Here is a 25378-nt window from a genome sequence, read left to right as displayed (position 1 = left end):
AGCTGAGACAGGGGCCTGGCCTTTGCAAGGTTGTCTGGCCACCCATCGGCGGGAGTTAGGACCCCGAAGCAGGAGGCGAGCTGATTCTCAGGTGTCTCTCGGATCAAATCCCAGCTTAGTGGGTCGTGACTACCTACCTAATGCAAAAGGAGCCCCTAAACTTAGACTCTGCCTCTACAGACTGCTCAGCCGACTGTCTGAAATGAAGACGGGGCTCATTTAAGCTCACGACTGCATCTCTGTAAGACGACTCTTTAGCTAATGGCCTGGGAACACGCAGCAAAGGTGGGTGTTGTGATGCTGCGGGCCTGTCAGCTGCTCTGTCCTGGCGCTGCTCTGAGGAGCCTCTAGAGAAGGGTGTGAGGGCGCGGGCACCCCAGGAGAGATACTTGCTTAGTTTCAGCTGCAGTTATCAGAGGAAAAGAACTTGCCTGAAAAACCAAGGGGAAAGCAAAGCCCTTACGTGGAAATAGGGCTTCCTGGTGACTCAGATGGTAAAGAATTTGCCCACAATGCAGGAGACCCAGGGTTCAATCCCTGGGTCTGGAAGATCTCCTAGAGAAGGGAAATGGCAACCCACTCTGATATTCTTGCCTGGACAATTCCATGGACAGAGGAGCCTGCTGGGATACAGTCCATGGGGTCACAAAGAGTCGGACACAACTGAGCGACTAACACTATGTGGAGATACCAACAGGAACATTTGAACTAGATCGAGCTTCGTATCTACGGTTATCTTTCCCTTATTTCTTCTTGTTTCTCTTCTACGCCAGGTTCAAATTTTTCAGTCTGTTGAAACTACAGCTTCCACAGCATGGATCGCCTCTCCCATCCAAAGTCTAAACCCACAGGTTAATCTCTATAGCAACCAGAGGGGCTGTGCTTTTAACAGGACTGCCTAAAGCGATTAAGTCCTCACAGGCAAGGTTTCACTGCTTTACCTCTAACGGCTTTGCACGGCTTTGTACCACCTGACGGCTGTTTACTTTCCAGTTTAGGTATCCCTGCCTGTGTTTGCTTTATGGCTGATGCAGTGTAACACAAAAGAACTGAGCAGGTATGGGAACATGGACATGGGTTATTCAATGTGGGACACAAGAAGCAAGGGTTCAAGGTGGTCTCTCATCTTTCCAAACGACCCAGTGCAGGGCCAGACATAGCAAATTATTAAAAAACTATTGAATCTTCTAAATCTTTTGACAAGTGCTGGTTGAGGATGACACTGAATTATTCTCTTTACACTTTCTCCTAGTCCCTCAGTTTCAACTACCGAACCGCATGACATAAAGCATGGCAGACAAGAGACAAAAATGAAAGGGTCAAAGACTAAATACCATTAAGTTCTTTCTCTATCTTTTAACTTCCAGTCCTATAACTTAAAAGCAAGTTCAGTGACAAGAAGTTTATTGGTACAACCTGATAAAGTACATACTGTGCTCTGTAGAAGTACTCGTCATATCTCAACGTCGAAACTAATAAATACTGTGCAGAGATAGTAAGTAAATGGAATATTAAATTGTATGAGTCAAAGGTATAGGCCACCATTCTCTCTTACCCTTAATAAGCTGGAGCGTTTTTACTACAACAAAACAGAATCCCTTGCGAGTTCCCTGGTGGCCTGCTGGTTAGGACTCAGCACTTTCACTACCAAGGCTCACATTTAATCCCTGGTCAAGAAACTAAGATCCTGCAAGTTGTGCAAGGTGACCAAAAAACCAAACCAAAACGAACAGAAAAATCCCCAAACAGAAAAACAGAATCCCTTTAATTCTCCAAGGAAGTTGGAGCTAGGAGGTCACTTGGGCATGGGAATACACACCGAGTAATACACGTCCGTCATCTGGAGGAGGTTTTTGGTACTTCCATTCTCATGCATTTCAATAGCTTCTCGGCCCCATTCTTGTGAGCGAGGGTTCTTGGGGTACTCAGCATATGGGGACATCTGGAAATCCCCACTTTTGAAGATAAGTTTGCTTATGTCATTTTTATTCTTTCTGCATGGTAAAAAAAAAAAAAATTGGAAAAAGTTCTGTGAGGAAATGATATTTGTGAAAATACCATCTAGCTTTTCTACAAGGAAAAACAGACCTAAAGATACCACTCACTATATTCTTTTTGTATTTGCCCACTGAGAAATGTTGTTATTGTTATTATTTTTAGTATTTACCCATAAAAATGCAACTGGATGTAAACAAAATATGCAAAAAGCTTCCAACCCAAATGGTCAGGTTACTGGGGGGAGAGAGGACAAAGGCAGCTGCAGCGGAGCAGATTTAGACTCTGCTGGGGCACAGAGATCACCGCACAGTGGGAGTGGCCAGGGAAACAGGCATAAACTCACAAGGTGTTGGAGCTGGAAGGGCTTGACGGTTCTTTAGTCCAGGGGTTCCCAACCTGCTCCAGGAGCTCTGGGGGTGGGGCTTTGTGAAGGATATGACCTATCTTGGGGTAACAGTTTGCCTCTAGCAAAGCTGGGACTAGAATTCAGGCCTCCCAACTCCTCGGCCAGTGCTCTTCCACTTCATGAAGCTGTCAGGGGAAACCATGACAGAAACCGCCACCTGGCCAGGCAAAATAGTAGCCATCTCCATGAGCTACCTTACAGCAGGAGGTCCTGGTAAGGGACTCAGAACTAATGAGCTACCCAACCGGAAGAACTTGGGAGAGGCCAAAAGGAGAGAGGAGACCCCAGTCCATATGTCCTACCGACCTCCCAGAATCCTCCTTGCTGGAGTCCATCTTGGTTGAGTAATGCGTGCACCACCAGGAAGGACACTGAGTCAGAATGATTGGCCAGAGACAACCCGGAAGCTAACCCCCTCACCGTAAAATCTGAGACTGCTAGCCACATGGTAGAGCAGTTCTGGGCTCCCTTACCCTGCCCTTCTCTGCCCGGGCACCTCTTGCTTTGTCAGCATGTGTGTCTCCTCAGACAGTTCATTTGCATGTGTTAGCAAGAGCCCACTCTCAGGCCCTGGAAGGGGTCTCCCTTCCTGCAATACAGCTACTTCAAAAACCAAGAAAATAGTATGTTTTGTTGGCAGAAATGCCCACCCATGTATATACCCATATAAATTCTCATGTCAGCGGGGCAGGGGAAACCCTAGCACAAGTTCCTTACCATTGAGAGTCCTCTGACTGCAAACTGTTGGAGGATGTATTATTCACCTTCTGTAACGGGCCTCAGATCAGACAGTAAGATAACCTGATAAGTTTCCTCCCTCCACCTCACTTTGCTGTAAATGAACTTTCTAGGGAAGACACCACATCATTCAGAATCTTAAAATGTCCAGCATGGGCCTTAGGTGCTGTCTCTTTTTACAAGCTGAGAACAGATCTGCCTTTGTGCTGCTCCCTGTGGGGTGGAGCATCCGGTCTCAAACAATGCCTCAGTGATTCACAACGACCTTCTCCCAGGGACCAACCATCACAAACTCTCTTTCCCCAGATGGCTGTATTACCTGACAGGGCACTTAGATAGGCGGCTTCTGTGCCCTGCAGAACTCAAGGTCTGTCTTTCTAGCTCCTAGTCTCATACCCAGAACTTTATTTCTACTCGTGCGATTTCTCTTGGATGCTCTGATGGCAACTTTGTAAACGACAGGTCAAGACTGAAGCCTGCGTCCCTGGATGGGAGCAGTGGGCCCTCTGCAGCCTTCCTAGAGACAAAGATTATCTTAAAATGCCCTTCGGGTCAATGGTCAAAAAGATAATTTGCTCCTTTTGTAGGTCCCCTCCGTCAGCCATGTCAGGGTAATTCCTGCCATTTATTACCATCTAAACCAAAGATCTGAGTTTTCCTTTAACTGAATAACCACAGAGAAGGGAACTGACTCCTTTTTCTTTCTTTTCTATTCAAAGCCCAGTCCCACTGCTATCCAGGAAGCCTAGAGCCAAGCTTACTACTGTCTGCTTATCTACATGCCTGCCACTTCTCCACTGCCAAATATTTAGGCAACCCCTTTCATCTTTGTTTGCTTCTTAGTTTTCCCATTTAAAGTGTAAAAGTCAATGGCTGTTGGTATACTCAGGGTTATGCAGCCATCGGTTGTGCAATTTTAGAACAATTTCATCACCCCAGAAATAAACCCCACACTCTTAAGCCATTCCTCCCCAATTCTTCCCCTGCCCATCCAGCCCTGGGCAACTGCCAGTCTACTTTGCCTCTCTTTGATTTGCCTATTCTGGACATTCAAATAAATGGAATCATACAGGTGTGGTCTTTTGTGACTGGTTTAATGTACATAGCATACTATTTTCAAGGTTTATCCATGTTATAGTGTGAAGCAGTGTTTTATTCCTTTTTATGGCAAATAACACTCCAATGTTACTTGGAGAAGGAAATGGCAACCCACTCCAGTGTTCTTGCCTGGAGAATCCCAGGGACGGGGGAGCCTGGTGGGCTGCCGTCTATGGGGTCACACAGAGTCGGACACGACTGAAGTGACTTAGCAGCAGCAACACTCCAATGTATGGATATATCACGTTTTATTTATCTATCCATCAACTGATAGATACTGGGTTACTTTCACCTTTTGGCTATCATGAACAACTCTACTATGAAAACTTATGTACGTGTTTCTGTGTGAATACCTGTTTTTATTTCTTTTGATACAAGAGTGGAAATGCTGGGTCAAACGACAACTCTGCTTGACGTTCTGAGGAACTGCGACTTTTTCAAAGTGGCTACACCTCTCTATGTTTTCGCCAGCAGTGTATGAGTGTTCTACTTTCCCCACATCCTCACCAACACTTGTTATTTTCTGGTTTCTGTTTGTTTTAGTAACCATCTTAGTGTTTGTGAAGTGGTATCTGATGCTGTCGGTTTTGATTGCATTTCCCTGCTAAAGTCATTGAGCATGCTTCCACAGGTTTATTGGGTATTTGCATATCTTCTTTACAGAAATGACAATTCTAGTTCTCTGCCCAGTTTCAACTTGGTTGCCTTTGATAGGGACAGAGTAAAGCAACAAAACAGGTGATTAAATAGTTAATCCCACTAAGGGATCATAAGTAAAGAAAAAAGTATGGGAGACCCCCTATAAGTTAATGGTCACTCCAGAAAGCAGGTTTGCTTAACCACAAAACCAAGCTGCCTTGCTTTGAAACAAAACCACGCCACACAAGCCCAAGACATGCCCCCAGACCATAAAACAATGGTAAGACAAGACCCACATCCTGCCCAGTAAGGTCAGTAAGTTAATGACTCCCAAGACGTGTTCCCCTGTGCACACTAAAAACAAAAATACAGGGAAAAGAAAACATTACGCTCAAACCTGAGACGGTTTACCATTTTTAGCAGAGGTTACCACCCTTCTGCTAACTTAAACAGTGCCATGATAATCCTGGCTTGATCAAGCAGGAATAAGAAAACACCCCGCGTGACAGGGAGAAGGAGCTGATGATGGAAGCTTGACATCTGCTCAACAATGGCTGTCTCCCCTGCCCCATTCTTCCTTTGATTATAGAACTATGGCCCACTAAGTTCTTAGTGCAGCACCCTCCTGCCCACCTGCTTGTAAACCTCAAAAGCATCCTATTCTCATAAATCACTTTTCATCCGTCACTTTGCTGAATTCTTTCTGCACCAAGACAGAAGAACCTACACATTACCAAGTCCCAAAATGTGTTCTGTGGTTTCACCCTTTTATTACCCACTTGTAAGGATTCCTTATATATTCTAGATACAAGTCTTTTATTAGGCATATGATTTGCAAATACTTTCTCCCCTTCTGTATGTTGTCTTTTTTCACTTTCTTAATAGTGTTCTTTGAAGCGAAGTTTTAATTTTGATGAAGTCTAATCCCTTTTCTTCTGTTGCTTGTGCTTTTGAATATTCTTTTTTTTTTTTTTTAGTGGAAATCCCATTTGCTGTCCTTTTCTTTCCCCAGTGGCACTATCTACCATGAGTTTCCCTTTTCCCTTTTTTTAATAGTTCAGTCACACAATAGGATTTAATACTGTAAACCACCCCACACATTCTTTTAAAAGGGTAAAAAAATTGACCCTGGCTTAGCACAGGCAAAGAGAATTAGACTGTGGACCCTTGGCACTCACCTGCAACAGGTAACAATCAGGGCGATGCCCAGGATGAGTAGAAGCCCACCTCCTGCAGCCGCGATCACCACAGTGATAAGCTGATAGGCTAAACAGGTTTAAAAAGGAGAGAAGTGGATTGGGAGCAGACAAAGAACAAACAAAGGAATGCCCCCAAATGGTCCAGCTCCCCAGCCCACGGCTGCCCCATGCCTCCGCTGGTGACCGCTTTTCATTTTCTGGGCCCCCAGCGAAAGCTACTTGGGCCAGTTCTGCATTTTCTCCATCAAAGAGGGGGCAGAATGAGCCAGCCCAAAATATGTCTCTTTGGTATACTTATTATTTTGAGCTGATATTTTTGAGAAACTGCAGCACCGGAGAAGGTCTGAAAACTGAGTATTATTAATAGTTACCCTTTTGTAAGGGCAATGTACATTAGAAAGAGACTTGTACCAGGAAGAAAGCTAGTATCAGAGAGAACTTTTTCACCTGACTTATCTGCTTGGCACACAACCTTTGTTTCCCAAACATTTCCTCTTCTCACTTTCCTATAAACTGTACTTTCCCCTTTGAAACCCTAGACACCTGGCCTTTTCTCCAGCTCAGGAGGGTATGTGAGCCTCAATCATCTGGCTGCCTTTTGAGTCTCACATCTTTGTGGGGTCCCCATGTGTATTCTCAGAATTAAAAGTTTTTTCTCCTGTTACTCTGGCTTTTAATGGGGGTAGGGATGTCTCAGCCAAGAATCTGGAAGGGTAGAGGGAAAATGACTCTTCCTCCCCCAAACTATTTTGAGAAGAGTTCCCCATTCTTAGCCCCTCCTAGAACAGAGGCTCCCAGATTCTACCTGCAGACCAGCCTAATGGCATTGTTACCAATCCACCATCAGATGAGAAAAATAAGAGATGCATGCATGTATTTTTCAAAACCTAAACTTGTTTGGGTTTTTTCCTTAGTTTTAATACTTTCTAAAATTTGGTCCTTCTTACTTTTCTCCCTCACTTAATATAGATGCATTTTTTAATGTGTAAATTATGCCTCCAGTAAACCTGGTTTTTAAAAAGTAATTGGGGGAAAAAGATAATATTTTCTTGGTTACTTCCCATTCTTTGGAGTTTTTTGAAATTTTTGAATTGATGGTGATATAAAAAGTTTAAATACAGTTTTAGGTTCTTACTTGGTAAAATAAAAAGAAGGCAACCACAATTTTATAAGCATCACTGCATAACCCTGGATAGGAACTGGATAGTCCCAACACACATATACACACACACACACAGAATTTAATTATCAGAAATTAGCAGTCATATAAATAAGCACTTATCATGTATAATAAACAATATAAATTTTAATTAATTGATTTCATACCTGTGTATTTCTGGGAAAATCGTATTTTCAATATAATCTATTAAATATTCAGGTTATTTTTTGCTGTGGAAATACGATTATAATTGTGCCTTCAGGCTGTAAGGTTCAGTATGAAAAAAAAAGAGCCAATAACCGGATTTTCTATAGTAAATTAGGATGGAACCATGCTCTCTAGGTGTTTAGGTAAAGTCAAAGGATAATGCATGGAGGTAACAATGGGCAGATTGTGAGAGAGGAGCAAATCCAAGAGCAATACAAATACCTCCAACCATTCACCTGTCTTTTCTTGAAATAACTAGCACAGAAACCTGTTTACTATGAAAACTCATCAGTATTAAGATATCCGGGAAACAAAGTCAAACCAAGAAATGAGTTAATTCTCTACCTCACCTCCTGACACATGAAGTCAAGCTTCATTTTTTAAAAGTGAGGACAAAAGATAAACCTCACGCATGTGTCGACTTCTCTTTATCTCCACCAACACAACCCTAGGCCCCCCCCGACCCTTGACCAGACAAATGTAAGCACCTCCCAACTCATCTTTCTGTGCCCAGTGTTGCCCACTTAACTGAAAAACCAAACCTAAGCACGCCACTTCCCTGCTTCGAAACACCTCGAGTGGCACCCTTTGCTCCCAAGCAGAGACCCAAGTCTAGTTCCTGCTCTGCTTATCCCTCCACACCAAGTTCATGCTTCCTCACTTCCGGCAAAACAAGCGCGCATTTGTCTTGGAAGTGACCCTTGCAAGTGACTGCTGCGATTGTGGCAGGCTCCCCTTTGAAACAAGCACCCTAAAAGCCCCCTTTGTGTCTGAAAAGAGACAAAGACAGTGGAGACCAGTGCTTCCCAAACCATCCATGGTCAAGGGCCAGTTTTTTTGGCTCGTGCTTTTGGATATTATTTTTAAATGAAAATAAAGTCTCATTTGTTCCTTTGTCTTTTCCCCTGGGCACCGGCTATCATGAATTTCTTTCTCTCCTTTTTATTTTTAAAGAGTCTACTGCAGCCAATACTAAAATACGAGGCTATTCACTTTACAAAGGATCCCATGCTTGGGTGTCACAGTTGCGTTCATGTAAAGGATTTTAAGTGCTTACTTTGTTTCTGTACCATCTTGTTACCGTTTTGTCTCCGTTCACAGCTCCCCCTACTTTGAGGGGAGCTGTGTTATGAGGTGGTTCTATATGACTTCAGGTCCCCTTGATTGTGACAAAAATGAAGTTGTTTTTAAGAATGAAGCTATTGGGGAGCTCCCTGGAGGTCCAGTGGTTAGCACTCTGTGCTCTGATTGCCAGGGCCCAAGTTCAATCCCTGGTAGGGGAACTAAGACCCTGCAAGGCATGTGGCATGCCAAAACAAAACAACAACAAAAGAAATTGTTGTTTTGCTATAAAAGTGAAAACATGTTTCAGGATGTCATCACCCACATCTACGGCTGCCCACACCTCTTAATAGCACAGCTGGGAGCTTATCAACAGGAGCCTACGAAGAAGCACCATGAGTGAGGAAAGACACAGATTCTACACACTCAAGAGTTTGTGACGCCTCTCTAAGAGCATCCAGTCTGGAGAAGGCTATCCTTTGCTGATCTAAACAGCTTTCTGAAGACCTTGGGACACCAGCTCCTCCCACCTCCCAAGGTAAAGGAGACTCTTCTACCAGCAGTGCTGGAAGTCGTGCAGCAGTTTAGTCCCATGAAGATCATCTTGCTTGCCAACACAAGTGTCTTGGTTCCCTAGAAACCTGCTCTGGAAACAAGAACTCTGGCTTTTGTGCTGACAACTGGAGATCAGCTGAACCGTCTCTCCTGAGAATCAACTTGTTGAAAGGAAACCTCAGTTAAGTTTAGACTTTATTCCTTTCATCTCCCCTTTCCTGGAACAACAGTGTAATTAATAAATATGTCATTAGTTTGGACTGTTATTTCCCTATCGACTTACTAAGAAACATTATCTCATACGCTATAGGGCAGTGCTTCTCCAACTTTTCCTGTCCATCTGAATCACCCAGTTCAGTTCAGTTCAGTCGCTCAGTTGTGTCCGACTCTTTGCAACCCCATGAACTGCAGCACGCCAGGCCTCCCTGTCCATCACCAACTCCTGGAGTTCACTCAAACTCACGTCCGTTGAGTCGGTGATGCCATCCAGCCATCTCATCCTCTGTCGTCCCCTTCTCCTCCTGCCCCCAATCCCTCCCAGCATCAGAGTCTTTTCCAATGAGGATATGTTAAATCTCAGATGCCTGGTCCCCACCCCAAGAGATTTGATTCAGCAGGTCTGGGCAAGGTCCAAGAAGTTGTATCTCTGGTAAGCTTCTGGGGGATGGAAGTGCTATCAACCTGCAGGCCAGACCTTGGGTGGCACTGGCTTAAATTATGCAGGAGAGGAAAGAACACAGGACTGAAAGCCAGAAGACCTCTGTGCATGTGAGCTCAGAGAAAGCGTCTGGGAGGGAACTCACAAAATGTTCGGACATCAGTGCCACCTCGGGTACTGATGGACTGGTACTTTCTTCATGTTTTTCTGCTTACCAAACTTTATTCATGTCTTTATATATACATATAGACACAACCTTCTCTAAATCTAGAAATTATGTGTGTATATGTGTACATATATAATTTACTTGATACACATACATTTTTAAAAAGTCATTTGATGTTCTCTGGCAGCTATTTCACTGGAAGCTTGTAATAAGCTTGTAGATAATGTAGTCATGGATCTTTCTTCTCACGTTGCTGTTGTTCAGTCGCTAAGTCACGTCCAATGCTTTGTGACCCCGTGGACTGCGGCACGCCAGGCTTCCCTGTCCTCCACCCACTATCTCCCGGAGCTTGCTCAAGTTCACGTCTATTGAGTTGGTGACGTTATCCAGCCATCTCATCCTTTGCTGCCCTCTTCTCTTTTTGCCTTCAATTCTTCCCAGCATCAAGGTCTTTTCTAATGAATCGGCTCTTCACATCAGGTGGCCAAAGTATTGGTGCTTCAGCTTCAGCAACAGTCCTTCCAATTAATATTCAGGGTTGGTTTCCTTTAGGATTGACTAGTTTGATCTCCTTGCTGTCCAGGGAACTCTCAAGAATCTTCTCTAGTACTTTTTTTCTCATACCTGCAGTCAAGTCAGCTCAGGAACTGCAACTGATCTTTCACATTTAAGGACTGATTTAGATTTACAATAAGGTCACACAATGATTACAGTGCATGGGATTTATATCAATGCCTACTATAATGTTCACTAATCCTGTAGGTTCCCTGAATGTTCACGTGAGAGTGAAGGTCATGGGTATTGTCTTAGGGTGGTCTGTTCTGTCCTTCCTCCTTTGAAGAGATCCTGCAGAATGATGATCCTGGAATTCTTTGTTTTCCTTTGTCTTCCACATTTGTTGACATTTCTTTATTCTTCTTGTGGTTTGATCATCAGTTCAGTCACTCAGTCGTGTCCGACTCTTTGTGACCCCATGAACCGCAGCACGCCAGGCCTCCCTGTCCATCACCAACTCCCAGAGTTCACTCAGACTCACCTCCATCGAGTCAGTGATGCCATCCAGCCATCTCATCCTGTCGTCCCCTTCTCCTCCTGCCCCCAATCCCTCCCAGCATCAGTGTCTTTTCCAATGAGTCAACTCTTCGCATGAGGTGGCTGAAGTACTGGAGTTTCAGCTTTAGCATCATTCCTTCCAAAGAAATCCCAGGGTTGATCTCCTTCAGAATGGACTTGTTGGATATCCTTGCAGTCCAAGAGACTCTCAAGAGTCTTCTCCAACGCCACAGTTCAAAGGCATCAATTCTTCGGCGCTCAGCCTTCTTCACAGTCCAACTCTCACATCCATACATGACCACAGGAAAAACCATAGCCTTGACTAGACGGACCTTAGTCGGCAAAGTAACCTCTCTGCTTTTGAATATGCTATCTAGGTTGGTCATAACTTTTCTTCCAAGGAGTAAGTGTCTTTTAATTTCATGGCATAGGTTGCTGTTTTTGTCATTGCTGTTGCCATTTTTCATTAAGCCAACCCATTCCGGGCCTTAGTCTTTCCTATAAGCCATATTTGTCCTTGCTTATATGGTTATTTGGAATCTATAGGACTGTCTGCTTAGCCGACCCCCTACTGTGAACTATCCACTCCCTTCCACATGCAGGGTTCAGTGGGGCGGTCATGCTTGTACTTTAACACCATCCCAAGCCTCTAAAGTTTGGTCTGGGAGGAAACACAAGATCCCAACTGGATCAATTAGTTCCTCCCAGAATCTCATTTTGGGAGACAGAACCTTTTATTTAAAAATGACCAAGGTACTGACACACACTTGAAGCTGTCTGCTGAGCCTATTTTCCATTGTGAGGTAGCAAGTTTGTGCACAGACCCACAGTAAGAGCCAAGACAGAGATGAAGATGGCTCCATGTTAACATGTGCTCTGAAAAGAAGGTACCAACCTCCTCTGCTGAGACTCCCAACTCCCTGATTCTTGCCACTCCTGAAGCTGGAATCTCATGATTTCTAATAATCCGTCTTCATTGTTCGAGCTAGTTACATTTATTTACCCCAGAAGAATCTTAGTCAAATGTGATACTGATTTATAAGAAATAATTTTTATCTGTTCCCCATCCTTGTTCCAGGCATAGCTCCTAAAACTCTAGGAATTTCCTAAGCTTGCAGAGCAATGGTGTCTTTTCTTACATTAGTGACAGCTGGATAGCCCTTAGGTAACTCTTGGATGGATGTTTGCTGCCAGGGAAACCAATTTGTGATTAGCCCATTAGAACTTTTGATCCTACCCCCAACCTCCTGGGAAGGAAGAGCGGCTAGAGACTGAATTCAATCTCCAATGGCCAGTGATTTAATCAACTGTGCCTGTGTAATGAAGCCTCCCATAAAACCCCAAAAGGACAGGGTTCAGAGAACTCCAGGTTGGTGAAGGTTGGGAAATGAGGGGAGGATGGGAGGGCTGGGAGAGGGCACGACATTCCCAGCCCTTCCCCTAACTTGGCCCTGTGCACCTCTTCCATCTAGCTGTTCAGGAATTCTCTCCTTTTATAAGCTGAAAAGAAAAGTGAAAGTCGGTCAGTCATGTCTGACTCTTTGCGACCCCATGGACTGTCCATGGAATTCTCCAGTATTTGCCAGAATACTGGAGTGGGTAGCCTTTCCTTTTTCCAAGGGAATCTTCCCAACCCAGGGATCGAATCCAGGTCTCCTACATTGCAGGTGGATTCTTTACCAGCTGAGCCACAAGGGAAGCCCATGAATACTCGAGTGGGGAGTCTATCGCTTCTCCAGCAGATCTTCCCAACCCAGGAATCAAACTGGGGTCTCCTGCATTGCAGGCAGCTTCTTTACCAACTGAGCTACCAGGAAGCCAGTAGCTCAGAACTCAAACCAGTGGAAATGCTATGTGTGGCAGGAGTCACTCAAAACACACTGCTCAGGAGGAGGACGAGATCATTAGTCATCCAGCAGTAAACCTGAAGTCTCGTGCATCTCTTAATAAGCTGGCATCTAGTAAAATGTTTCCTGAGTTTTGTGAGCCAGTACAGCAAATCAATGGGCCCTAAGGAGGAGGCCACTGGAACCTCTGATCTACAGCCAGTTGGTCAGAAGCACAGGTAACAGCCTGGATGCGGGACTGGGGTTTGCTGGGGAGGGGTGTGGGGTGGGAAAGTCGGCAGACCCAGCCCTTAAGCTGTGGGATGCACCTGGGGACAGTGTCAGAACCGAGATAACTGGCTTAGTGATGTGGGAAAAAATACATCGGAATTGATGTCAGAACCGTACCAACCCATATGCCTTCCTTTAAACTCAAGCCTCGTTACAGACCTTTCTAGGTGGCCACATTCACTTCATTTTAAAATTCATCCAGTTCTCCCACTTGCCCTCTCACTGTGTTCATTAGTGACGTGTGGTTAGAGTTCTGCCATTTAAATCTTTCGACTCCTCTTACATCATCTCTCCTTTAGAACTCTGTTCACAGCGTTCTTTTTTTCCTTTCGAAATTCCCCTTTCTCGCATCTACAGACTGTAAGCGTGGCCGTAACACACAAGAGTAGAGAGAGTTGCAATCCCCTCTTCCAGGGCTGCTTCCTTTCAGTTCTGACACCAAGTGAGAGGTGTGCTGTTAGCTGCATGAGACTTCCAGCTGACTGCTGGATAACTAATGATCTCTTCCTCCTTCTGAGCAGTGTGTTACAAGAGACTCCTGCTGACACATAGCATTCCCACTGGTTTGAGTTCTGCTGCTGCTGCTGCTGCTAAGTCCTTTCAGTCGTGTCCAACTCTGTGCGACCCCAGAGACAGCAGCCCACCAGGCTCCTCCGTCCCTGGGATTCTCCAGGCAAGAACACTGGAGTGGGTTGCCATTTCCTTTTCCAATGCATGAAAGTGAAAAGTGAAAAGAAAGTCGCTCAGTCGTGTCAGACTCTTAACGACCCCATGGACTACAGCCTACCAGGCTCCCCCGTCCCTGGGATTCTCCAGGCAAGAACACTGGAGTGGGGTGCCATTTCCTTCTCCAATGCATGAAAGTGAAAAGTGAAAGGGAAGTCGCTCAGTCGTGTTCGACTCTTCGAGACCCCATGGACTGCAGCCCACCAGGCTCTCCCATCCCTGGGATTCTCCAGGCAAGAACACTAGAGTGGGTTGCCATTTCCTTCTCCAATGCATGAACGTGAAAAGTGAAAAGGAAGTCGCTCAGTCGTGTCCGACTCTTAGCGACCGCATGGACTGCAGCCCACCAGGCTCCTCCGCCGCCCAATGTAACTACAAGGTGAAGACTTCATACACCTGCCACCAGACTGTGGGTTGAGATGGGAAGACAAGGCAGAAAGATCTGTCAGTTGAATGTTTGCTTTCAGTGGAAGAGGAAGAAGACGCCAAGACATGCGGGAAACAGACTCCACATCCTCCTGGCTGCTCAGGGAGCCTGGCAGGGAAGGAATTTCCACTGCAGAGACGTGGGGCATTGGAATGGAAAGAGTGCCTTACAAAAGGATGTGTTGCGGATAAGGAGGAGGGATGGATTAAAATGTCTGCAGCCAGAAAAAAGTAATCTAGGAAAATTATCTGACGATGTTCTATCCTCACCAAGTGACAGTGACCACAAACAGAAGAATGGCAAAAAGATTTTAAATTGATAGTAAGAGGGGATGGTTAAGTAAATTATGATATTTGCAGAGTAGAATTTAACAGAACTGTCTAAAGTCACCTTATAAATTTATGCCAATGAAAACACTGCACAGTTTACTAAGTTCAAAGGCAGGTTACAAATCAGTATCTTCTGCGAGATCCAATTTCTATTAAAAAGACACACATACAAACCTCTGGTATACTGCTTCTTAAACTGTGCTGCTGCTGCTGCTGCTGCTGCTAAGTCGCTTCAGTCGTGTCCAACTCTGTGCGACCCCACAGACGGCAGCCCACCAGGCTCCCCCGTCCCTGGGATTCTCCAGGCAAGAACACTGGAGTGGGTTGCCATTTCCTTCTCCAATGCATGAAAGTGAAAAATGAAAGTGAAGTCACTCATTCGTGTCCGACTCTTAGCGATCCCATGGACTGCAGCCCACCAGGCTCCCCTGTCCATGGGATTTTCCAGGCAAGAGTGCTGGAGTGGGGTGCCATTGCCTTCTCCATCTTAAACTGTGAGATGTATGCAAATCTGCCTATTAACTGAATCCAGGAGTCTGGTTAAAATTCTGATTCTAATTCAGTAGGTCCAAAGTGAAGAGGTTTGAAATCCTGTGTTTCTAACAAGGTCCTGGGTGCTGTTGGTGGTCCTATCCACCACATGTCATAGCAGGGATATACAGCAGGGTACTAGCAGTGAGGTTTAATGGGTGATGAGACTTTAGTTTTCTTCTTCTCTTGTATCTGTCTGCTAATTAATTTGGATTGCAGAAGGAAACTTAATGTACAAGTATTTTTTTATGTTATGAAAAGACAAAATTCACCTACTTTAAAAAGAGGAAAAACAGGTGAAGCAAACCATGTGGTCATGAGAGATATAATAAAATTGCGAGAAGGAGCCTCTATAAAATTCACGCAAAGAAGGAAATGTGCCTGCCTGAGAAAGGCTGGGAGGGGGACAAGGGGAAGTGAGGAAACTCTGACAACTCTAAGAATTCTAGAGCCACAGGAGAGTGGCACAAGAAAACAGAATTGCTGGGATCTGTGGTATAAACACATACTTTACATGGAAAGGAAACTGAAAGGTGAGCAGTGATAAGACGCGCAGCCCTGCCCTGCCCGGCGCGGGTGCACATGGGGACTAAGGGATGTGAGAGGAGAGCTTGTTCTGCCCTCTCCAGTGTGAAGGATGTTCTCTATGAGGAGCGACAAGTGAAATCTTGGCCCAACTAGAAAGCTAACAGGCTGCAGAAAGGCAGGTCAGAGGCTATGCCTAAAGCCAGAATACAGTAGAGCTGGCTGATTCCCAGGAACGCAGGTGTGAGGGAGCCACAGGGCCACGCGCATGGTTGGACAGAGCAGGGTGCCCTATCTCACAGGGCTTGGGCAGCAGAGCACGTGTCCCCAGAAGGCTGCAGAGAGCAGTGGTTCTTTTCTACGAAAGGTCCAGCCTGAGTCAGACCCCCGACAAGGCATTTAAACTGTCTTTGGTGGCGACAGCAGAAGTGACGGGGGTGGGTGGTTATCTCTGTTATTTGGCACAAAACACGAGGTGACAAGTCACAGACCTCACAAGGCATTAGCCATCAGCATAGGTGGGGGTGAAATCCAGGTGCCCCGGTTCCTTAACCCACACCAGGGCTGATCGGAGAGGGCATGTGCTGTGTATTATCAGTGACTATTAATTGCTTTGTGACACTGACAGGCAAACAGATGTCAAAGTCATAAAGTGGTATTCACGCCATCAGAGTTAACCGGAGTCCCTAACAAAACGTGGCCCAACAGAACGGGGCAGAGAGCCAGCCATCCAGGCCAGAGTCTGCCCTCTGCTGGAAACGACGGTGATGACTCTGATAAAAGCGAGGAAAAGGCAATCTCAGGAACAGAGAGAGATCCTGCTACTTCCAAGACCCCACCCACATCATGCGGAGACATAGGAACGCACAGAACGCTCAGTGGATGTGGCGTACATCATCTCCACATACGTGGTATTTAATGATCTCTGAAAAGCAAATCACTACCTGCCATCAAGAGCAACGCGCTACTCCCTTCTCTTTCAACCCTTTCGAGGGTTTTCCACGGATCCATTTTTGCTCTTCCATTCACAGAGAAATAGGAAGCCTTTTCTAGTGAAACCTAGTCAGGGAGCTGTTTGACTACAAGCAAGTGAGAAGTACTGGCTCATCCTACGAGGGGCTGAGGAGCCCCAGGAGGCCAGGCAGGTGGGGCCTGCTCCCTGCTCAGCCCCAGCTGGCTACATCTCTCCACGCACCGTCGAGTCTCACTCACACTCTTATTAAACCGAGTACCCCTGTGATATTGTGCTATAAGAAAGATCTACCTAGTCTTCACCCTCCTCCCCTGTTTCTTCCATGAGAGCTTTAAAAACACTTGGAATTTATGACTGATGGGATAAGGGGAGCATCTCTTGTTAAATAAAGTCATGTCTACTTGTGGGAGAGTACACTTAAGACTATGGACTGCTGGCAGATTCTACAGAATGAGGGACAAAGCTATCCTAAAATGCTGTTATTATTCCCTCTTCATCCTATACCCTAGAATTTCTTTCAGTAGTTTTGCGGGTCACTTAAACTTCTTAGGTCTCAGGATAAGAAAATGTCAGTGAAAGTGATCTGAAATGAATCCCAACTGCTTTTCTCAGAGAAGTAAATTGAGTGTGAAAATGCCACATGGATGGTCAGTGCCCCTCGACCATTGTACTCCAGGGGCGCAGATGTCAGCTGAGAGCAGGGGCCTCCGCAGTCTGCGTCCAGCCATGACCCCCGCCCTGACAACACTGGTCTAAATGGCCTCATGCCCTCTGTCCTCCTCACTGCCTCCTGACTTGATTTTCTTGATCAAAAAATGCCTTCCTGCTCTAAGACTTGCTAGTTCTACAGAGGCTACTGACTAGAGTCTAAATTCTCAGGCTCTATCAAAAACCCCAAGAATTTGATCCTCACATACTCTGCCAACCTAATCCTTCACACTCTACCTTCCTCTCTGTCCTCAGCCACACCTGCTTACACATTGTCCCCCAAAATCACAGGCCCAGGCTGGCCCAAGACCTTTGTTCAGGTTGTTCCCTCTGCCTGGATTCCTCCTCCCTCCATACCAGTCACTGCCAGTCTTCTTCCAGTTCCAGCCCCTCTAGGAAGTACCCAGGAGGCTCTTCTATTCTCCTGGGGGTGGTCCCTCCCTCCCAGCCTCATTTATGGACTGATACTCCTCTGTCCAGCTATCTAGGAAGTTTACCTAGGTAAATAAATAAATGTTTACCTCCCCTACAAACCTCCAGCCCTGGTGACCACTCTGCTCTCCAGGGTGAGGGGAGGGGACAGACATACGTCAACAGCCCTGCCCACATGGAACTCGGGACGCCTGCACACTTACGGTTTCCACAGTTGAGACCACCAAGGCCGAATGGGCAACTGCAAGTTGACAGGAAAAAAAAGAACAAGAATTAGTTTCAAATATCAGAAGAAATTACTGACGCAATTTACCTACATAACTTCTAAATAAGGTTTGGAACAAATTCGTCAGAATAAATGAACATGCTGCCTACCTCATACAGGTTTCATTTTCAAGCCTATATCCATCTTCACAGGCTGAAAGAGAAAACGAAAACCCATGATCATGTCTATTAACTTATCTTGGCCCAACTGATGGTTAATAAAACCAACCACCCTAAAGTTCACAAGAATATTCTAGAACCAAAAGGCTACAAAATAGCTTTGTTGTAGGTTATTTAGTTGCTGAGTCATGTCTGACTGCAACCCTATGGACTGTATGCCAGGCTCCTCTGTCCATGAGATTTTCCAGGCAATAATACTGGAGTGGGTTGCCATTTCCTTATCCAGAGGATCTTCCTGACCCAGGGATTGAACCTGTGTCTCCTGCATTGGCAGGTGGATTCTTCACCACAGAGCCACCTGGAAAGCCCACAAATAACTTTAGAATATCTAAAACCTGGCCTAAATACTGCTGCCAGCTCAATCTTTAATTTCATCAAAAAGACCCCCAAAATTTAACCTCTTAGTGCTTCTAGCTTCTCAGCTATAAAAAAAAGGGAAAATAATCATTTTCTTATAGTTTCTTGGAGGGGATTAAGGAAAATAAGGCATGCAAATGCCTTACCACAGCACCCAGCATACAGTAACCACTAACTGTAACTGTAATTATTATCTAACATTTGCAGTTATTTTTGGAAGCTCTCTGTGGTCCCTGAGTAACTTCCTTCCATAAACACAAAGGTAAATGCCTCACCTTTAATGTAAGGGTCTTTAATGTAAGTCAAGCCTTCTTTAACCTGCCTTTGGCTCCGTTAGCGCCCTTCCATCAGGCAGTGAGAAAGCCATGGTCCATGGTCAGTTTCCTAAGAGAACGCTCACCCTGCAGTCTGTGTAGTGGATTCTGAACATACCTAGCTGAGCCCTAATCAGCACATCACACGAGACTACAGCTTTGAACCCTCTGGCACTGCGGCTTATAGACCACTGCTTCACTGCAGGCTGTGGGCCAGCCATTCCCCTGCATCAGCAGTTCCTGCCCTGATCTGATCAGTTTCAGCACTACAATAAGCTGATAGAACATCACGAGCTGTAATGTGTGCTTGGATGAAAGTAGATAATAAAAAATAGCTTCTCAGATAAATTCACTGCTGCAAGGAATGACAGAAATTTGACTCATGGTTAATGTATGATATACGCTGCCCAGAAGAATCACAGTTAAGTAAAGGTACATAGCACAGAGCAGTAATCTCTAGACAGACAGCACACACTGATGGCAACGTTTGAGTGCCAGCAGCACGTGGCTCAAAGGCTGCAGGCCCCACAGACTGGGAGATCGCTCACAGACTTCCCTTCAAGAATCAGTGCATAATAACATTTAACTACGTGGGCTTCCCAGGTGGCGCTAGTGGTAAAGAACCCGCCTGTCAATGCAGGAGACGTAAGGGATTTCTGGATTGGGAAGATCCCCTGGAGAAGCCCAAGGCAACCCACTCCAGTATTCTTGCCTGGAGAATCCCATGGACAGAGGAACCTGGTGGGGCTACAGTACACAGGGTCGGAAAGAGTTGGACACGACTGAAGCGACTTGGCACGCACACATGTAGACGTGCTTGATGTTGTTCTATTTTTCACTGTTAGACACTAAGTGATTCTGCTGCTGCTAAGTCACTTCAGTCGTGTCCAACTCTGTGCAACCCCATAGACGGCAGCCTACCAGGCTTCCCTGTCCCTGGGATTCTCCAGGCAAGAACGCTGGAGTGAGTTGCCATTTCCTTCTCCAATGCATGAAAGTGAAAAGTGAGACTGAAGTCGCTCAGTCGTGTCCGACCCTCAGCGGCCCCCTGGACTGCAGCCTTCCAGGCTCCTCCGCCCATGGGATTTTCCAGGCAAGAGTACTGGAATGGGTTGCCATTGCCTTCTCCTAAATGATTCTAACATCTATTTTATTGTCATAGACTAGTGACATATCACTAGAGTCTTGCAGAATGGTGTGGGAAATACTGTTCTAAATAACCTAAATTCTCTCAGCAGCTCATGAGAGCTGTGAGCCTGCACTGCACTGTTTCAGCTCCCCTGGATTCACTTCTCCTGAGCTACACTTGCTTTATTAAAGGCAATCTATTAGTAGCAGCAGCCCCAGGCATGGCCTAGGGTATTTATCACAGGCTATCATGGATCACATTGCCATAATACCACTCAGTAACCTCGTGATGTGGACTTTTCAGAGAAAATTCTCTTGGGTCCCAGGATCTAGAAGAATGGGGATGGTCCTAAAGAACTATTCTTTATTTTATGGTTACTATTTTTTTTCCCCCAAATCACATTTCTCTCTTTGCCCAAAGTCTCAGATGCTTAGAACTTGAGTGAGTGCCTATCTTTACTAAACGAGTGAAAACTTAAGGTATATCTTTTTGTATGTTCACATTCCTTCTAGCCTCAACAAAGTAGTCATTGTATTTCTCCTTCAACCTTATTTACCTTTTAAATTAATCTCATTTTGTTACAGTGAATTTTCATTAGGTGCTTCAAATCATTTTTGCAACAAGGTAGAGTACGATCATCGGAGAAGGCAATGGCACCCCACTCCAGTACTCTTGCCTGGAAAATCTCATGGATGGAGGAGCCTGGAAGGCTGCAGTCCATAGGGTCACTGAGGGTCAGACATGACTTCACTTTCACACATTGGAGAAGGAAATGGCAACCCACTCCAGTGTTCTTGCCTGGAGAATCCCAGGGACGGGGAGCCTGGTGGGCTGCCGTCTATGGGGTCGCACAGAGTCAGACACAGCTGAAGTGATGCAGCAGCAGCAGCAGAGTAAGATCATACCCCATTTCAGGAAGGAGGCACCAGGCCCCGCTCCCAAATCTTTGATGACTTTGAGTAGGCCTCACGTAGGATGCGTGGGTATGGGTGTGGGTGTGTTGCTCGGTTGCATCTGACTCTGCAACCCCATGGACTAGAGCCCACCAGGCTCCTCAGTGCAGGGAATTCTTCAGGCAGGAATACTGGGGTGGGCAGCCATTCTCTTTTCTAGAGCATCTTCCCCTCCCAGGGATCAAACCCGAGTCTCTTATATCTTCTGCACTTCAGGTAGATTCTTCACCATCTGAGCCACCAGGGAAGCTCTTACTCAGGTGGGACCTTCTCTAAGGAGCAAGCAGAGCACTCCTGTCTCCCTGGAGTGGAAGTGCATGCCTGGCGGTGCCCACACTACGGCTGGGCCACGGGAGCAGGGAAAGCTGCCCTTGGGTGGCCCTCGGCTCTGACTGCAGGTGCCCCCGTGGCCCATCCCCACCCATCTTGGCCCCAAGGCAGGCTGACATCACACTAGTCTGTTCTATTCTGAACATTTCTTCCTGGAAATGCTTTTACATCAGCTCTACCCACCCAACCCTCATTTGCTGGGTAGGAGCTTTCCACGCCATGGCTGTCATCCACCCAGATGTAAGGTCCATGTGTTGTCCTGCCTGTGAGCTGATGGGCTGGGCTGTTTTCAAGTAGCTTTAGAAGTGGCCTGGCTTCCTGGTATGATATCTCCTTAGTTCCGATGGGCCCATTTAGTCATTCGTCAAAGACCGACTGCTACCATGGGCCTGGTACCATGGGCTACCATGGGCTGCTCTTGGGCTCTGGGAGGGAAGCCTTGTCACAAGGCACTCCAGTGGGCCTGAGGACCCAGCTCCTCATCTCCATACCCTAAAGGGACCCTGACCCACACAGCACTGAAGATGAAATCAATGTGGCAGTATTCGTATATGCCCAAAGTGGACTCCCCCTATTGATATGAACATAAGCAAATTCAGGCCTTCTGGCCTTTTAAAATAAAATCAGTACATGGTAGAGTCTTTAGGCTTTTTTGCTCCCTTGCAGAAAACCAAATCAAGATCTGCCAACCTTGTCCTATCATATTTGCTGCCTACCATCCATTTGTTCCTTCAACAGACATTTGTGGAACCCCACAATGTACAAACATATTCTACAGACAGGCACCCACTTCCCTGGTGGCTCAGACAGGAATGAATCTGTCTGCAATGCAAGAGATTTGGGTTTGATCCCTAGGTTGGGAAGATCCCCTGGAGAAGGGAAAGGCTACTCACTCCAGTATTCTTGCCTGGAGAATGCCATGGAAGTGTGCTGAGCAGCACTGTGAGCTTCAGACATCAGCCTAGACATGAAGTATTAGTCACTTTGAAGTATTAGTCACTCAGTAGTGTTCGATTCTTTGGGACCCCATGGACTGTAGCCTGCCAGGCTCCTCTGTCCAAGTGTCTGCAGTCTAGTCAGAGGAAGAGACTTGCTAACAGGTGGTTGGGATTCATCAGGACATCTGCACGATGGAAGGAAGCTACAAGACATCTATCGGAAGGACACCTGCTTTAATTTTACATGATGCTTTGAAAGTCTGGTAAAGACATTTTATGTGAGATAGTAGGAAGCGTGTGTGTGTGTACAACAAAAAGCAATATGAAGTTACTAATACGCAACTGTTAATTGTAGAGATTTAGAAAACACACACCCACATGCCTTTATCCTCAGTTTACACCAGGGATTTACTCACATTTGAGGTGTCCTAAAGAGTACTCCTTTTAACCATCCCTGTGCTCCAGCACCAATGGCCAGAAGATGTCACTGTAACCCCTCAAAACCCAGCCACGGGTCTGTGGCCCAAGGAGCTCCAGGATCCATTCAAGGAGCCCTGATGGTCACGGATGAAAACCTAACCAACAGGATGCCGCAGAAACCAGGCTAAGTAGGGCCTTGGCCGTAAGCCCGAAAGCTAACCGCGGCTTCCCTATTCTGATTCTTGGGTCACTACTTAATACACATGCATTGCTGGTGCCTGTGTCCCTGCATCTGGTAAATCTTCTGCAGCTCTGCTATTGCTAATGCTAGTCTGTAAGCGACACAATTAGGAACCTGTGGACTTGCCGAGAGAGGTAAATGACTTAGGCTAGTCAGAAGCAGAGGCGGCAGGGCTACTCCTGAGACCACCTGAAACTGCACAGGCCCTGCGCACAGAAGTCACCACTCCCCGGCCCCCCAGAGGCCACACAGCCCACAGCACATGTGGATGTCAGCAGAGGTCCCCTGCCCGCCTGAGGTGGGCTCAGTGCCCCAGTTAAGACAGGCCAGGAGCACTCTGCATGAAACCAGGTAAGAAGGAACTAGGAAGCTGCATCTCCACATCAGAGTGGTGGACTGACGGGGTGCTGAGCAGTGCCGTGAGCTTCAGCATCAGACCTGCTACCCCAGCGTGGGGCCCCCTCTCCAAACCCCGCCCAGGGCTGCGTGCAGAGCCGAGAAGGTGCACTTTTAAAGCACCGAAGTCAGAGGGTCCAAGCTCAGGATACAGCACTGCCCTGAGATGTATTTTTACCCTCTCCTCTAACAGGAAGTCCTGACAGAAATCAGCGGCATGTCACCTTTCCCGAGGACACCATTTTTACTCAGATTCCAGGACATCTGTCGCTGGCAGGTGTTGACTGAGCAGGAAAACTGGGCCACACACATTCCCATGTGACGCGAGGCCTAAGGCTACACGACACCTTTATGTTGCCAGTGTTCCTGCGACTGTGAATGGCAGCAGGCTTTTATAAGTCAGGGCATCCAGTGCTCTGGATTTTAATTCATTTTATTTTAAAGCAGTATTCGTGCACTGTATTCACTGAACAGTTGATATCTGAAACTAGATGAAATCTTCAACCAAGAGATTAGCAGAATCAAATTTCTGACATAAAATCTTTAAAACCAGAACCCACTGGTTCAACAACAACCTGGGTAAAACACGAGCAAATGCGATGGCTTACAAAGTACCTCCATAACCACTGCCTCTTTAATTCCTAGAATATCTCATGAAGTCTCACTGCACCCGTTGCACAGAAGAGGGAACTTGGGCTCAGCAAAGCAAAGTGCCTTTGCCCGAGATGATAGAGGATGGGCAGGCAGAAGAGGGTTCTGACTCAGGTCTCCCGAGCTGCCAGCTACTGCTAAAGGGTACACCCTTGCCTTCATGCTGGTATTTCTATTGTAAAAGATTAGCAGACAATAGAATAAAGCTTTAGGAATTAAAACAGTAATTTTTCTGACTTCCTCTAAGTAGGAAAAAAAAGAAAAGGCCTGGCCACCCCAAGCATTCCATTCTCTTTTCTTTTCCTTTGAATCTGATTGGCCAGACTAGGGCGCACCAGTCAGAGATAATGCTATTATTCCAAGGAGATAACAAATTCAAGCCCGCTGGGAGCCAAACAACCAGGACCAGTTACCCCCAGATTAGAACGGTCACCCCCAGAGCAGAGAGAAGCCCCTTCCCCACCCCTCGGGCCCCGGGGCCCCAGACCTGCCGCTACCTCGACAGGAGTGGTCCATCTTGTTGAACTGGAAGTAACCAGACTTGCACTGGCATAGCGCGACCCCATCCAGATCGGTGCAGATGGAGGTCTCCTTGTCACATTCTGGAGTCTTCCGCTTGCACAAGCTGCCCGCTGAAATGGAAAAACAAGACAGTGAAACAAAACAAAACCTCCTCCATGTCAAACATTTAGATGCATGAACTTGCTATTTCAAGAGGCTCAGAGAACAGTTTCCAAAAGAGCCTACGTGAAGCGCACTCCTCTCAGGGGGCCCTTCTGCGCTGCCTTCTTCCACTCCTTCCCCGGGGCTGGCCCAGCCTGTTACTAAAAGTTTACCCAGCGTGCCACAGGGAAAAAGCAAACCCAGAAAAAATGGGGTGGCATCCCCAACTCCAGCGTCCCTTGCAAACACACCCCCCAGTAGGTGGGGTCCTCTGCACCTTCTCACTCAAGGGCTGCAGTGGAGAACCGGCCCAAACCCAGAAAGCATGCCCCTGCCCTCTCAGGGAAGAAGACCTGTCTCAGCCCGCTGCTGCCAAGCAGACTCGAGAAGAGGAGTGGAATGTAACCTGGGTATCTGGCTCCATCACTGTCTGCCTCCCCACCGCCTGGGGCCGGCTTGGCTCTGGGTGGCCAGCGCCTGGCGGGGCTGGTCCACACTCAGGCTTGACACACACATGCTGAGGGTGGCACTCAACAACTGGTTACCGGGCTGAGAGGGCGCTCACCCTTCCCTGCTCTACCCCCTCACTTTAGAGCCTCACTTCTTCCACGTGTGCATATCCACCTGGCTTTGTCCAGCCCTGGGCACGTGGGCCATGCTCATTTCAAGGACGACAAAGAATTCTTTCATGATCATCACAGAGCATTCACTGTGGCGCGTGTGGCCCTCTCTGAGGTTGCACACAGTGAATCCTTGCTTGGGCTGTAGATAGCAGGCCCTCTGTGAGGCTGCACACAGTGAATCCTCGCTTGGGCTGAAGATAGCAGGCCCTCTGT

General features: G+C 46.6%; 1 protein-coding gene across 1 annotated transcript in view; it reads right to left on the bottom strand.

Annotated features, from left to right (window-relative positions):
* HEG1 (heart development protein with EGF like domains 1) overlaps positions 1 to 25378 on the bottom strand; it is an 84570-nt gene that overhangs the window by 6529 nt on the left and 52663 nt on the right. The window contains exons 13-17 of the mRNA XM_040265549.1: positions 24377 to 24511; positions 18082 to 18124; positions 17910 to 17947; positions 6058 to 6145; positions 1820 to 1994 (exon numbers count right to left, since the gene is read on the bottom strand). Coding sequence (XP_040121483.1) covers positions 1820 to 1994; positions 6058 to 6145; positions 17910 to 17947; positions 18082 to 18124; positions 24377 to 24511 — 479 coding nt within the window. The remainder of the gene's footprint in view (positions 1 to 1819; positions 1995 to 6057; positions 6146 to 17909; positions 17948 to 18081; positions 18125 to 24376; positions 24512 to 25378) is intronic.

The sequence above is a fragment of the Oryx dammah genome, unplaced genomic scaffold (genome assembly GCF_014754425.2).
Source record: "Oryx dammah isolate SB20612 unplaced genomic scaffold, SCBI_Odam_1.1 HiC_scaffold_2, whole genome shotgun sequence".
NCBI classification, from domain to species: domain Eukaryota; kingdom Metazoa; phylum Chordata; class Mammalia; order Artiodactyla; family Bovidae; genus Oryx; species Oryx dammah.
The sequence above is the reverse complement of the archived record's forward strand: the minus strand, read 5'-3'. Positions and strand labels throughout refer to the sequence as shown.